The 11,903-nt window shown below is 45.3% G+C and overlaps 2 protein-coding genes across 2 annotated transcripts; both read left to right on the forward strand.

The window, feature by feature from the left end:
- The first annotated feature begins 9 nt into the window (after positions 1 to 9).
- PCNA (proliferating cell nuclear antigen) lies at positions 10 to 2,456 on the forward strand. Its single transcript, XM_010176229.1, has 5 exons — positions 10 to 106; positions 1,055 to 1,122; positions 1,297 to 1,491; positions 1,784 to 1,907; positions 2,036 to 2,456. The coding sequence occupies exons 1-5, from the start codon at positions 10 to 12 to the stop codon at positions 2,116 to 2,118; spliced, it is 567 nt and encodes a 188-aa protein (XP_010174531.1). The 3' UTR covers positions 2,119 to 2,456.
- A 5,588-nt stretch (positions 2,457 to 8,044) lies between these two features.
- Positions 8,045 to 10,313, forward strand: TMEM230 (transmembrane protein 230). Its single transcript, XM_010176230.2, has 3 exons — positions 8,045 to 8,174; positions 8,353 to 8,475; positions 10,067 to 10,313. Exons 1-3 carry the CDS (start codon positions 8,076 to 8,078, stop codon positions 10,205 to 10,207), a joined length of 363 nt encoding a protein of 120 aa, XP_010174532.1. The 5' UTR covers positions 8,045 to 8,075; the 3' UTR covers positions 10,208 to 10,313.
- The last annotated feature ends 1,590 nt before the right edge of the window (positions 10,314 to 11,903 follow it).

An 11,903-nucleotide genomic window follows, 5' to 3' on the forward strand; every position in this document is an offset into this window, starting at 1 on the left:
CCTCCCAGCATGTCCAAAATACTGAAATGCGCTGGGAACGAAGACATCATCACTCTGCGCGCAGAGGACAACGCGGACACGTTGGCTCTGGTGTTTGAAGCACCCAGTGAGTGTTGGATTTGGGAATTCATTTGCTACCGTGATATTTTTGAGGTAGTTTTATTAAACCACTTAAATGCAGGGAGGAGGGGAAATGACAATAAATACTGCAGAAACGGGAGAGGACATACCACAGAATGGCAGAATGGTGGGGTTGGAAGGGACCTCTGGAGATCAAAGCAGGGTCACCCAGAGCAGGTCACACAGGAAAGTGTCCAGGTGGGTTTTGAACATCTCCAGAGATGGAGACTCCACACCCTCTCTGGGCAGCCTGTCCCAGGGCTCCGGCACCCTCACAGGAAAGAAGTTTCTCCTCATGTTTAAGTGGAACCTCCCGTGTTCCAGTTTGTGCCCGTTGCCCCTTGTCCTGTCTCTGGCCACCACTGAGAAGAGTCTGGCTGCATCCTCTTGACACCCACCCTTTACATATTTATAAACATTAATAAGGTCCCCTCTCAGTCTGCTCTGCTCCAGGCTGAACAGTCCCAGCTCTCTCAGTCTTTCCTCATGAGAAAGATGCTCCATCCCCTTAATCATCTTCGTAGCCTCCAGAAGTTCCCTGTCTCTCTTGAACTGAGGAGCTCAGAACTGGACACAACACTCCAGATGTGGCCTCCTCAGCCTAAAGTAGAGGGGGAGGAGAACCTCCTTCGACCTGCTGGTCACACTCTTCTCAGTGCACTCAAGGAGACCATTTAAACAGTCTGGAGATGCAGCTTAGTCAACTTGACCAGTGCTTTTAGGCTGTGTACAGATGCTCTTGGTGGGTTGCTGTCCTCTTACAGCCTACAAAAGGCCATGTGGGCCACTTCCAGATGTCTACCTCTAACTAACCAAGGTTCTTACTGTTGTAGTTGAAGTGGTTTTACTTAGCCAGGGGAAAAAGGGACAAAATTTAAATTTGGGATGATAACTTCTCCACAACACTTGGTCAAACTCTGCTTCATTTCTTTAGATCAGGAAAAGGTTTCTGATTATGAGATGAAGCTGATGGATCTCGATGTGGAGCAGCTTGGAATTCCAGTAAGTAGTGGCTCAAATGACTGACTACACTGTGTCTTAGAAGTGAGTGTTTTCCCATGTTCACATCAGAGTTTGAGCTTGTGACATAACTCCCTTTGGAGAAACTAAACAAGCTCGAGTGTTGTGGCCACAAGGCTTCTTGATGGAAGTTTAATTATGACACTTCCTTCACAGGAACAGGAATATAGTTGTGTAGTGAAAATGCCTTCTGCTGAATTTGCACGCATCTGTAGAGATCTCAGCCACATCGGTGACGCAGTTGTCATCTCCTGTGCAAAAGATGGTGTGAAATTTTCAGCTAATGGAGAGCTGGGCAATGGAAACATCAAACTGTCCCAGACCAGTAACGTGGATAAAGAGGAGGAAGCTGTAAGTCAAGTGTTTGTGGTTCCTGTGGGGTCTGGGATGCTGAGGTTGCTACTTGTATAACTAATTCTCTGACCTGTTGGGGGGCTAAAGCTGGGTGACTGGGGGATGGACTTCTGTGGTTTATAGATGAGAGTCAACAAATTGTTGCCAACTTCAGGTTCTTACCGTGGGGTCTGCAGAACAGAGTGGGGCGTAGCACTGACTGCCTTTGCCTGAAGTGTCTGGATTGTTTGAGAGACTTGAGGGCACTTGTTGTATTTACTGAAGTGTGACCTGGCTGATGGTTTTCTAGGTTACAATCGAGATGAATGAGCCAGTCCAGCTGACCTTTGCTCTGAGATACTTGAACTTCTTTACCAAAGCCACTCCCCTGTCACCTACAGTAACACTCAGCATGTCTGCAGATGTTCCTCTTGGTAAGTATAGACGGCAGCTCTCCTTGAAAATACCCTTGTAGAGTGAACGCTGCCACCTTAGAACTGTACAAAGACCTCTTGACTGAGGTTTTCTGAAGAACCTGCTGAATTCTCTTTTTCTTTTCCAGTTGTGGAGTACAAGATCGCCGATATGGGACACTTAAAATACTACCTGGCTCCAAAGATTGAAGACCAACAAGAAGGCTCTTAACTGGAGCAGGACTGAGGGGGAGATCTGGTCAGCTCATTGGAGAAGTCAGCTGATGCTGCGAAGGAAATGGTGTGACTAGCAATTTCAGTGCGTTGGAGCATCGTGCGAGTGCTGTTAGGCATGTTGTGTAGATATCTCTGTAAATATTTTTCAACTTACTATTTTGCTCTACTGGTGTCATTGGAAATAGGAAACTTTGTTTTTTCTAGTCTGTTCTTGTACTTCAATAATCTCTTAGTTGCTGTCTTAAGGTGAAATATCTTACTCCTCTCAGCTTGTGTTAGAGATGGGATGCAATATTTAACTTGTCAAGATGATGTTCCCTGGAGTTCCGCCTGTGGAGCTGTAGTTGACTATCAGGTTGCTGTTCAGTTATGCCATGAGGTTTTTTTTACCTTCATCCATTTATTTTTGAAGCTGATTTTCTAACTGAAACTTGGAAAAAATGGAAATAAAGAATATTGTTTCATGGTTTTTATCCTGTTGAAATGTGGATGGATGAATCAATCTTTGTCAGACTGCTGGTGTACCCTGGCTCCTTTTTCCAGGGAACTGCGACAGGCAAGCTTGTGCTTTTTTTTTTTTGGCTGGAGTTACCAGCTTCTGCTTTGGTTTAGATGTGTTGAAATGGAGGGGGGTGGTTACCATGGGAACAGCTAACCTGTCTGTGATGCTGTCTCCATTCCCCAGAGGTTTGTGAAACAGGTTTCACCTCACATGCCTGAGCTTTGGCAGATGGCAGAGCTGCCTCTAGCAGGGACTGTTCTTTAGCTGTTGCTCCAGCTCCCGGTGAAGTCAGGGTGTAGGCACACGCTGCGCTGTAGCAGTGACTGGACCTTCCTTGGTCCAACGAGCTGTGTGAACTCTTCCTGGTTTTGGTGCTGCTGTTTCTTTGTTACTGATTTTAAGCTGCTCAACAGGTCTGTCCAGGCTGTATTTGTTAAAGGGATTTAATTCAGTCTCTAGTTAACTCCAGGTTTGCTTTGACAGCTCAGAGCTGGGCCATCACCTCAGTGAGCAGCAAAGGCATTGCAAAAATCAGGCTCTGTATAGATCTGCTAAATTTAACATTATATGATGGGAATTCTCAAAGTTCTTGGTGTTTTCCCATTGCCATGAATGTTCCAAATGTCTCATTAATTTAAAATCCTATCAAAAGTCCATAGTGATCCTTCAAACTTGGCTGATTCTTCTTGTCTTGTCTCAGATCCTCTTCAGAAGTTGCAGTTGCTGGTCCCACTGGTCATTCACTGATCTTGAATAATCTTGTCTGCTCACCTTTGTACTTTTAAGAAAAATCTACATAGTGACATCTAACTTGTATAAGTTAATCACTTCTGTAATTATTGGGTTCTAAACTCTGCTAGTCCAGCTGAATCAACAGGAATGGGTTTTTAAACCAACCATGGAGAGGTCTATACAAGGGACAAATGAGAAGCAGCACTGTTGCATGGTTTATAAGAATTAGTTCTATAATTTCATAGCACCTGTTTCTAATTTTTCATCTTATGTATAATACTTCTATTAATATCATTTCTCTTATAAACACTTTCTCAGAGATTCTCAGAGAGTCTTTTCCTCTTACAGTATTAATTGTCCCACACATTGTGTTTCTGTTGACAAGGGTAGTGCACTCATTCATGCCACCAGCAATTCCTCTCTTAATCGAGGATATTGTGATCATATTTACTGTTGATGAAGATAGAAGGTTTACAGCATGCTTCACCCTGAAGGTTTGATCACAGAAAAATATAAGATTTATAAACAGTTCCAGGCAGCTACTGGGTTTTCTTTATGTACTGTATTGCTGCCAGCTAAGCCATAAATCCTTACCCTGTGGCTGGGATCTGAGGGACTCCACTTTGTTGTGAAGAAACTGAAAAGCTTGGTCGGTGGTAAGTAGCACTTGGAGGCTCTGAAGTGCTGTGGATAGTTATTTTTTTAGGAGGTTCTGGACTTCTGCTAGTCAGGGGGAGTGTCTTGAGCAGAAACTGCCTCTTAACTTGGCAATTGGAAGACCCGACTGATTTAGCAGGAGAGTCTCACAAGGTGGCAGTGCGGATTAAGAGATTCTGCTGTGTCAGAATGATACAGCTACAACTGGGATGGAAACTTGTCCCTGCTCAAAGCAGGGGGACAGGATTTTTTAATGCCCTTGATTCTTCATTGCTAGTTGCACTTTATTAGCAGATTTAGACTGTGGTTTTCCTCTGCTGTTGTGCAGGTAGGTGCTTGGTTTGCAGCTCCTATACTGAGTTTTGGCTGGTGGCTCCAGAGCATACCCCACTTATTCTCTTGAACTGCCTTGGCCTGCTGATTAATTCAGTACATTTAAGAAAACATCTTGAAAGCAAGATCTTTACCTGCCCCAAAGTTTTTCAGCGATTGCTGAGTTACTGCCCAGTGCAGTTGTAGTGGATACCTTGGAAACCAGGAGGGGTTTTTCACTCCAAATGTGATGCTTCTCAGGTTGGATCCCTGTTGTACCCACAAGAACAAGTAAATGTGGCTTGAGCAAAGAATTGAGAATTCATGGTGTTGAAATAGGGAAGGATTATGGGGTTTGATGTGTGTAAAGCTGGGCTTGTGACTGAAGCAAATTCTCCTTGGTGCAGCCTCCTGCTGTAGCAGGGATTACCAAACTCTTACTTGTGCTATTCTGCTTATAAACACATTGTAAAAATAAGATAAACAGTTTGATTGCTTATTTTTCACAGCTGTAATGACTGAACTGAGTGACCTCATGTTGTAAGAAACATCCTTTAACATAAATATCTACACACTTGTGTTTTGACTTGTGTACTGTCTGTTTACTGGATAAATCTTTTAAAGAAGCTGCATGTTTATTGCTATACCCAAACCAAATACTCCAACTTAACATGTTAAGGAAAAAAAAAAAGCTTAAAAAACCTAACAAAAAAAAAAAATCTAGGTAGGTTTACTGAATGCTGTGTGCTTCTCCATGTTTGAGAGCAAAAGCTTTTAAAGTTTGTATTTTTATTTCAACTCACCAAGGAGAAAAGAACTAAGAAAGGAGGTGGGAGAATCCTTTTAAACTTAAGGAGATTTGGCTTTTTCAGGCTCGAAATGCCGTGTGTATTTTATTAATTTAGAGGAACCAGGGCAATTCCTGCAGTTTCCATGTTTGGAGCAGCTGGAGGAAGTAGATCCCCAGCTCTGCTTTATCTCCTGTTAATATTGTTCCAGCTGCTGGAAATAATTTTCTGGCTGTTGGTTGTGCCACACACTCGGCACTAAGGGAGGGCTGGGCTGTGTCTGACAGTTTAATCTTCCCTTAGAAAATCGATTTGATTTTAAACTGTGTAAGAGTGATGTGTATGAACATGCAGTTCATAAACCATCTACAAATTTAGCCTTGAGATGACAGATTGGCTCTGATGGGTCTTGTGTGACGTGGGTCTGGGTGCCCAGGACACGGTCCCTGCCATCCTGCCCAAGGACACTGCGATTCCAGCTGCCACTCCAGAGTGCGCGGCTGAAAATAACCCAGCTGAGCTGAGCTGAGCCAGCGAGAGGCCGCGGCCATAACCTGGAAGGAAATTCCTGTCACCAGAAATCAACTTCCTGGGTTGTTCTGGGCCCGAGCAGCGCGGAAGCGAAGCGGGAGCGATGGCTTTGACCAGCAGCGCAAAGCGCAGGTGACTGTCTCTGAGGGGTTTCATGGCTGTTCTGAGGCTGTGTGGGGCTGGGGGTGCAGCTCCAGGTTTGGGGGAGATCCCAGACATGTTGGGAACTTCCCGTTCAGCAGCAGAGACACCGTTTCAGGGCTGGAGGAGGGGAGTGGGGTGTGTTTATCACATGAGGTTGTGAGGTTTGAGCTCCCGAAAGGGCAAGTGATGACGTTCTCCTTCCTTCCTTATTCCTGGGCAGAGAGGGAAGAAAAATATATTGTTTTATTTAGGGGATAAACAGGATTTTAGGTTGAACTGCTGGGTTTGTACTGACTGGCAATGGTCAGCACCTGCGCTCTGCCCTGGCAGCGCAGGTTCTGTCCTGAAAACAACAGTCGCGTCTCATGTTAGAAAACTTGAATTACGGGTGTGATTTGCCGTTTATTTGCCTCTTAAAGCATTTATTTGCCTCGAAGAGCACAGCAGTGAGCTTGTTTCTGATCCTGAATCAGTGTAGAGCACAAGGAGAGTGAAACTTGGTGGACTTGAACATGAGGTCTCAGTATTTTCAGGGGTTTGGGTTTTGGTTTGGTTTTTTTTCGCATTTGTCCTTAGTAGCCTCTTTCTTGTTTAAACAAATGGAAATGGAAAGTAATTCCTGGGAAGCCACTAGGAATAGCCTGGTAAATAATGGTCAGTAAGAAGTCCTGTGGTACTTGAGAGTAAAATGGGGCAGAGTCAGGAAATTTTACAGATTTCAGATGTGCTGATTTCTTTTGGCTTCTTCCCCTCCTGCATATCTGCCCCGTGACCTGAAAAACACGGGTGTGGAAGGAGTCGAGGATGTGAGTGTCACCACCCTGTGGTGGGCAGTATTTCCATTATCGATGGCTCCAGAAATGTGTTCTGTCTGTGCTTGGGTTTTGCTACAAAAAAAAAGAAAAGGTTTAAGTTAAAAGTGCAACTGAGGGGGTTTAAGATTGGAGGAGGGTTTTTTTTATATAAAAGTCAAATTTACTGTAGGAAGAACAAACCTGATGGCAGGGGTATTTGCGAACAAGTAGTGAGGATAGGTGATTGCAAGAGGAGAAATGACTTACGAGCAAGAGGGAGGCAAAGGATTTCAGTTCACGTAGAGACTAAATATTGTGAGGAGATGCGATTACCTGAGATGCCCAATAGTGTTATGGAAAAAGCATCTTTGTCCCTTCCTGTTGGAACAGTCGATACACGCTCGTGTTTTCTTTATTGCATGCTTTCTCAGAAAATAAAGCAGTTGAAATTGGACGGTGTGGGAAACCTGTTTTCTGCCTCGCTTCCAGGAATCACAGCTCTGGGCTGCAGGGCAGGTTCAAGGCCATGGGTGAGCAGACACCCAAGGCACAGGTCCTGCTGGAAGGAGCTGTCAGGCCCAGGTAAATGGCTCTGCAGTGATCAGGGAGGTGTTGGCAGGCTGGATCCAGGCTTCAGCTCATAACAAGTTGGGCTCTGAGGCACAGAAGCGAGCTGGCTCCATCCCTCTCCCCGGGACTGTCATTGCTGGCAGCAAAACCACAGGAGCTGGCTCCCAAGCACGGGGAAATTGCAGGGTACGGCTCCGGAGGAACTAAATAAAGGTCTTCCCTGAGCGCTGCCTCCCTCGCAGCAGGACAGACCAGTGACCTGTGCTTTTTAGCTCCTCATCCATTAACCACTCTATCCCCTTGTCATGCTTCCTCTGAGTCATGACTCAAACTGCCTTGGGAATGACAGCTCCATTTCATTCTAGTTTCCAGTGATGTGTTGGTTTGGGGTTTTTTGGTTTTTTTTTTGGTTGGTTGGTTTTTTTTGGTTTGTTTTTTTCAAAATGGTTCTATTGCAAAATATCCGGCTGGTTGAAAAGCTGCTTTGTTCAGTTCTGGTTTGGGTTGATTTCCCAGTGTCCCTGTTTAGAAATAGCTGGACCTCAGATATCTCCCTGCTGGAAGTGTGATCTGGTGAAATGAGAGCTGGTTTATACCTTGTTGATTATTCTGGAATTTCTGTCTTGTTTCAAACACAAGTTCTACCTTAGTTTGACTTTTGCTTTCAAATGCTGGCAAACCCTGTTGCAGCTATATTCACACCCTTGTATTTTAGACTTAAATACAAAGCTTTGCTCTTTTTCATAAATTAAATCTTTCCAAACAAAGACACCTTTTGGTTAGTACAGGCTTGATGCTTTTCTTTCTCTAAAGAAACTTTATCTGTGTCTCTCAGGCTCCATCATCCAGTTTACTGTGCCCCCCCCTTTTTTTTTCCTATTCTCGTTTTCCAGGTTCTAGCTGATGCCCAGTCTTCCTTGTAATGATGCCATCACGTACAAACCTGACTGCTGGGATTCCCAGTAGCAAAGTCAAATATTCCAAGCTCTCCAGCACCGATGATGGATATATTGACCTGCAGGTAAAAAGTGGGGAAGAAAAACTGCCAGAAGAGCCGTTAGAGCCCTGCAGCAGAGCTGCTGCACCAGTTTGTTCCATGTCATCTCTGCTGGCTGTGGGATCTGCATCTCAGCCGTGGTGGGAGGGGAACTGTACTGAGTTAAGCTGTTTAATATTTGTGGGGTTTTTTTCCCATCCAGTTCAAGAAGAGCCCACCAAAAATCCCCTACAAGGCAATTGCACTGGCTATTGTGCTCTTCATGATCGGGACCTTCCTCATCATCATAGGAGCCCTCCTCTTGGCAGGATACATCAGCAAAGGCGTAAGTGGTTTGATTACACTTCTGGTCAGAGTTTTGTGTCGCTTGCCCAGTCCTCAAAGCTTGCCACGATCTGTCATGTTCAGTGTAGAAATTCAGAACAAAAGGCCTGTAAGCAGGAAGGCCAGTGGCATCCTGGGGTGCATTAGAAGGGGTGTGGTTAGTAGGTCAAGAGAGGTTCTCCTTCCCCTCTACTCTGCCCTGGTGAGGCCACATCTGGAATATTGTGTCCAGTTCTGGGCCCCACAGTTCAGGAAGGACAGTTAACTGCTGGAGAGAGTCCAGCACAGAGCCACCAAGATGATGGAGGGAGTGGAGCATCTCCCTGCTGAGGAAAGGCTGAGGGAGCTGGGGCTCTTTAGCTTGGAGAAGAGGAGACTGAGGGGTGACCTCATTAATGTTTATAAATATGTAAAGGGTGAATGTCAGGAGGATGGAGCCAGGCTCTTCTCAGTGATGCCCAATGGTAGGACAAGGGGCAATGGGTGTGAGCTGGAACACAGGAGGTTCTGCTTCAACTTGAGAAGAAACTTCTTTCCAGTGAGGGTGACAGAGCACTGGGACAGGCTGCCCAGGGAGGGTGTGGAGTCTCCTTCTCTGGAGACATTCAAAACCCACCTGGACGCCTTCCTGTGTGATCTCATTGAGGTTCCTGCTCTGGCAGGGGGATTGGACTGGATGATCTTTCGAGGTCCCTTCTAATCCCTGACATGCTGTGATGCTGTGATTCAGGAAAGTAAATCCCCTCCACTGCTGAACTAGATCCCTTCCACTGCCAAGCTGGTGTTTGCCAACAGCCCTGTTTCTTGGGCAGCAGAACCCTCTGATGCGTATTCAGTTAGCAATTCTGGAGCAGGTTCATAGCTGGACTGGAGATCTGCCAGGGAGGGCTGAGTTCCTCTGTCCTTCCTGGGGTACAGTTTCATTTTAATGCTGCATCCTTGCAGAGGGGCAGCTTGCTGTCCTGGAAAAACTTCATGCTGGGATCATCACTCCTCAAGTGAAAATCATTTGATAACTTCTGTAGGAGATACCAGACCACTAGATAGGACTCAGCACCGCTTATCTCGCTGTATTTATGATCCATTGAAAGGGGATCTCCTGTTTGTAGCTGACGTGGTGCTCCTCATGGCACACTCCACCTCGTGCCATATGGAATTGCTTTACGGTTGGCAGCTGCTGGTTATCACTGTGGAAGCAGCAGCGTTGTGGCTGTATCGGAAGCAGTCTGGGCGCAGATAAGAGAGCTCGATCTCAGCCGAGCGTGCAGCGCCCAGCCTGTGGCTGGCAGTTCTGTGATGTGATTAGCGTTAGGAGGAGGCACCCCTGCTATCTGAAGGAGAAGTTCAGTTGAGGGTTTCCTGTAGCAAGGAGGAGATGCCAGACCAGGGAGAGGAATTAGAGCTCAGCCTGAAGAAAAGTGAGATAATTCTGATTTAAATTAACTTTTAGCTTTTGTCAGCCAGCCAGGCCTTAGGGATGAAGAGTGGGACAGTTTGTACCACGGGCAGGACTTAGGATAAAGGAAAGGCTCCCCGATGCAGATCTCTTCTCATCACACTTGCATGTCTCTTCTTTCTTCTCCCCACCGCAGGGAACAGACCGTGCTATCCCCGTGCTCATCATTGGGATCCTTGTGTTTCTCCCAGGCTTCTACCACCTGCGCATCGCGTACTACGCTTCCAAAGGCTACCGGGGCTATTCCTATGATGATATCCCAGATTTTGATGATTGAACAATGTCTTTAATCGCATTATAATTAGGTTGATGGTAAGAGCTGTTAGTTACCCTGGATATGAGAAGGAATCTGTGGGGATTGTAGATGAATATATCAGTCACAACCAGTTCCTGGTTTTGAGGTGTTGCAGGTTTTCCAGTTGGGGGGGTGGGGGCTTGAACAGGGAATTGACCAAAGGGATTGCAACATGAGGTGGGAAGAACATGTGATTTATTGTATTTTTCCTCTTTTGGTTATGTAATGCTGGTTGCTTGTAAGAAGTTCTTCTTGGGCAAGGCAGTTCTAGCAATTTTCCAATAATAGATGAGCTGGTGCCAGCAGCAAAGGTATTTCTTTTTTTGTAACTTGAGTTTATTTTAGTTTTCAGTGAGATTGTGGTCGGCCTTGGGTTTACCTTTGCAGACAAACACCATAGTTAAATTCTCCTTTTGCTCTCTGTCCATCAGAAATGCTTCCAATCTACATGTCCAGGGCTTGTCTGGAGTAACGAAAATCAGATGTGTACAAGAGGGGGAAAACTGCACTTGCATTAAATAATTTACATGTAGTGCATTTGCTACACAACTCCTCTTGTCAGCCTGACCAAGCTTATTTACTCAGCAAACACATTCTTCAAGCAATCTGTTTCCCACGCCATTGTTACTTTTGGCAAAATCTGCTTATCCTTTAAAAGGACTCTTGTTGGATTTTGCTTCTTATTTTAAACAAACCAAATGGATAGAGGGAGAAGAATTGGAATCTGGACCAGGACTCAAGTGTCTAAATACCAAAAGTCTTAGTTTTGAGTAGTGTGGTTATTGGAGACACTTGAATTCCAGCTGTCTGTCTGTATGTATATTTGGAATAATTTTGTCCTTGTGCAAAACTCCCTAGAACCAGTAAAAAGAAAATCTCTGTATAGTTTGTACTGAATAAATCCCTCTTCCATTGTTTTGCTAGCTTCAGTGATATGTTAGTCAGGGAAGATGGATTGGTAACTCTATTTTATGTAAAGTAAAAAAAATGTCTGTATCGTGAAGTGGGAATGAACTCTGTGTCCTGGAGAACAAGTATGTGACGAGTAGTGATGCAAGCAGATGTATTTAACATGAATAAACATCAGTATATTCTGTGTACAAATCTTCAGCTTGTCTTTTTCACATTCACAGATCTTGGTGTGCACTAAAAACTGTTCTGGGCAACCAGATTAAGGCTTTAGCTGCATCTGCTGTTGCCTACTGCGTCCAATTGCTAATGTAGTCCCTGCAATCAGCATTAGGCTTTGCTGAGCCAGCAGCTTTGGAAGGCTCCATCTGCTCTCCAGGACCCTTGGCTGCCTTTGGGGCAGAGCTGGGATTACCCTCCCCAGTGCAGCAATGCAGAGTGCCCAGGGTGCAGCAGGAAAATGTGCTTCCTCACAAGGTCAGGACTGACTTTCTGAACGTCACGTGCAACCCTCATTAAATGTGCAGAGATCCCAGACTTCTAATTGCTTTGTTTCAGGGTCCAAATATCCAGTTCCTTTTGTTGTGCAATGTAATGGGAGCAGTGTCTGTCTGAATATGGCTTGTGGGCTGGTGCTGATGCTCCAGCGTTGTCAGGTGTCCTTGGTGTGGACTGGAAGTTCCTGAAGGGAAGAGGGGCAGGTGTCACTGTTGGTGCAGAGCAGGTCTGTGCAGATGTTGAGATGAGTGCTAGATGAATGCTTTGCTCT

Source organism: Antrostomus carolinensis, unplaced genomic scaffold (assembly GCF_000700745.2).
Source record: "Antrostomus carolinensis isolate BGI_N321 unplaced genomic scaffold, ASM70074v2 scaffold11279, whole genome shotgun sequence".
In the NCBI taxonomy this organism is placed as follows: Eukaryota; Metazoa; Chordata; class Aves; order Caprimulgiformes; family Caprimulgidae; genus Antrostomus; species Antrostomus carolinensis.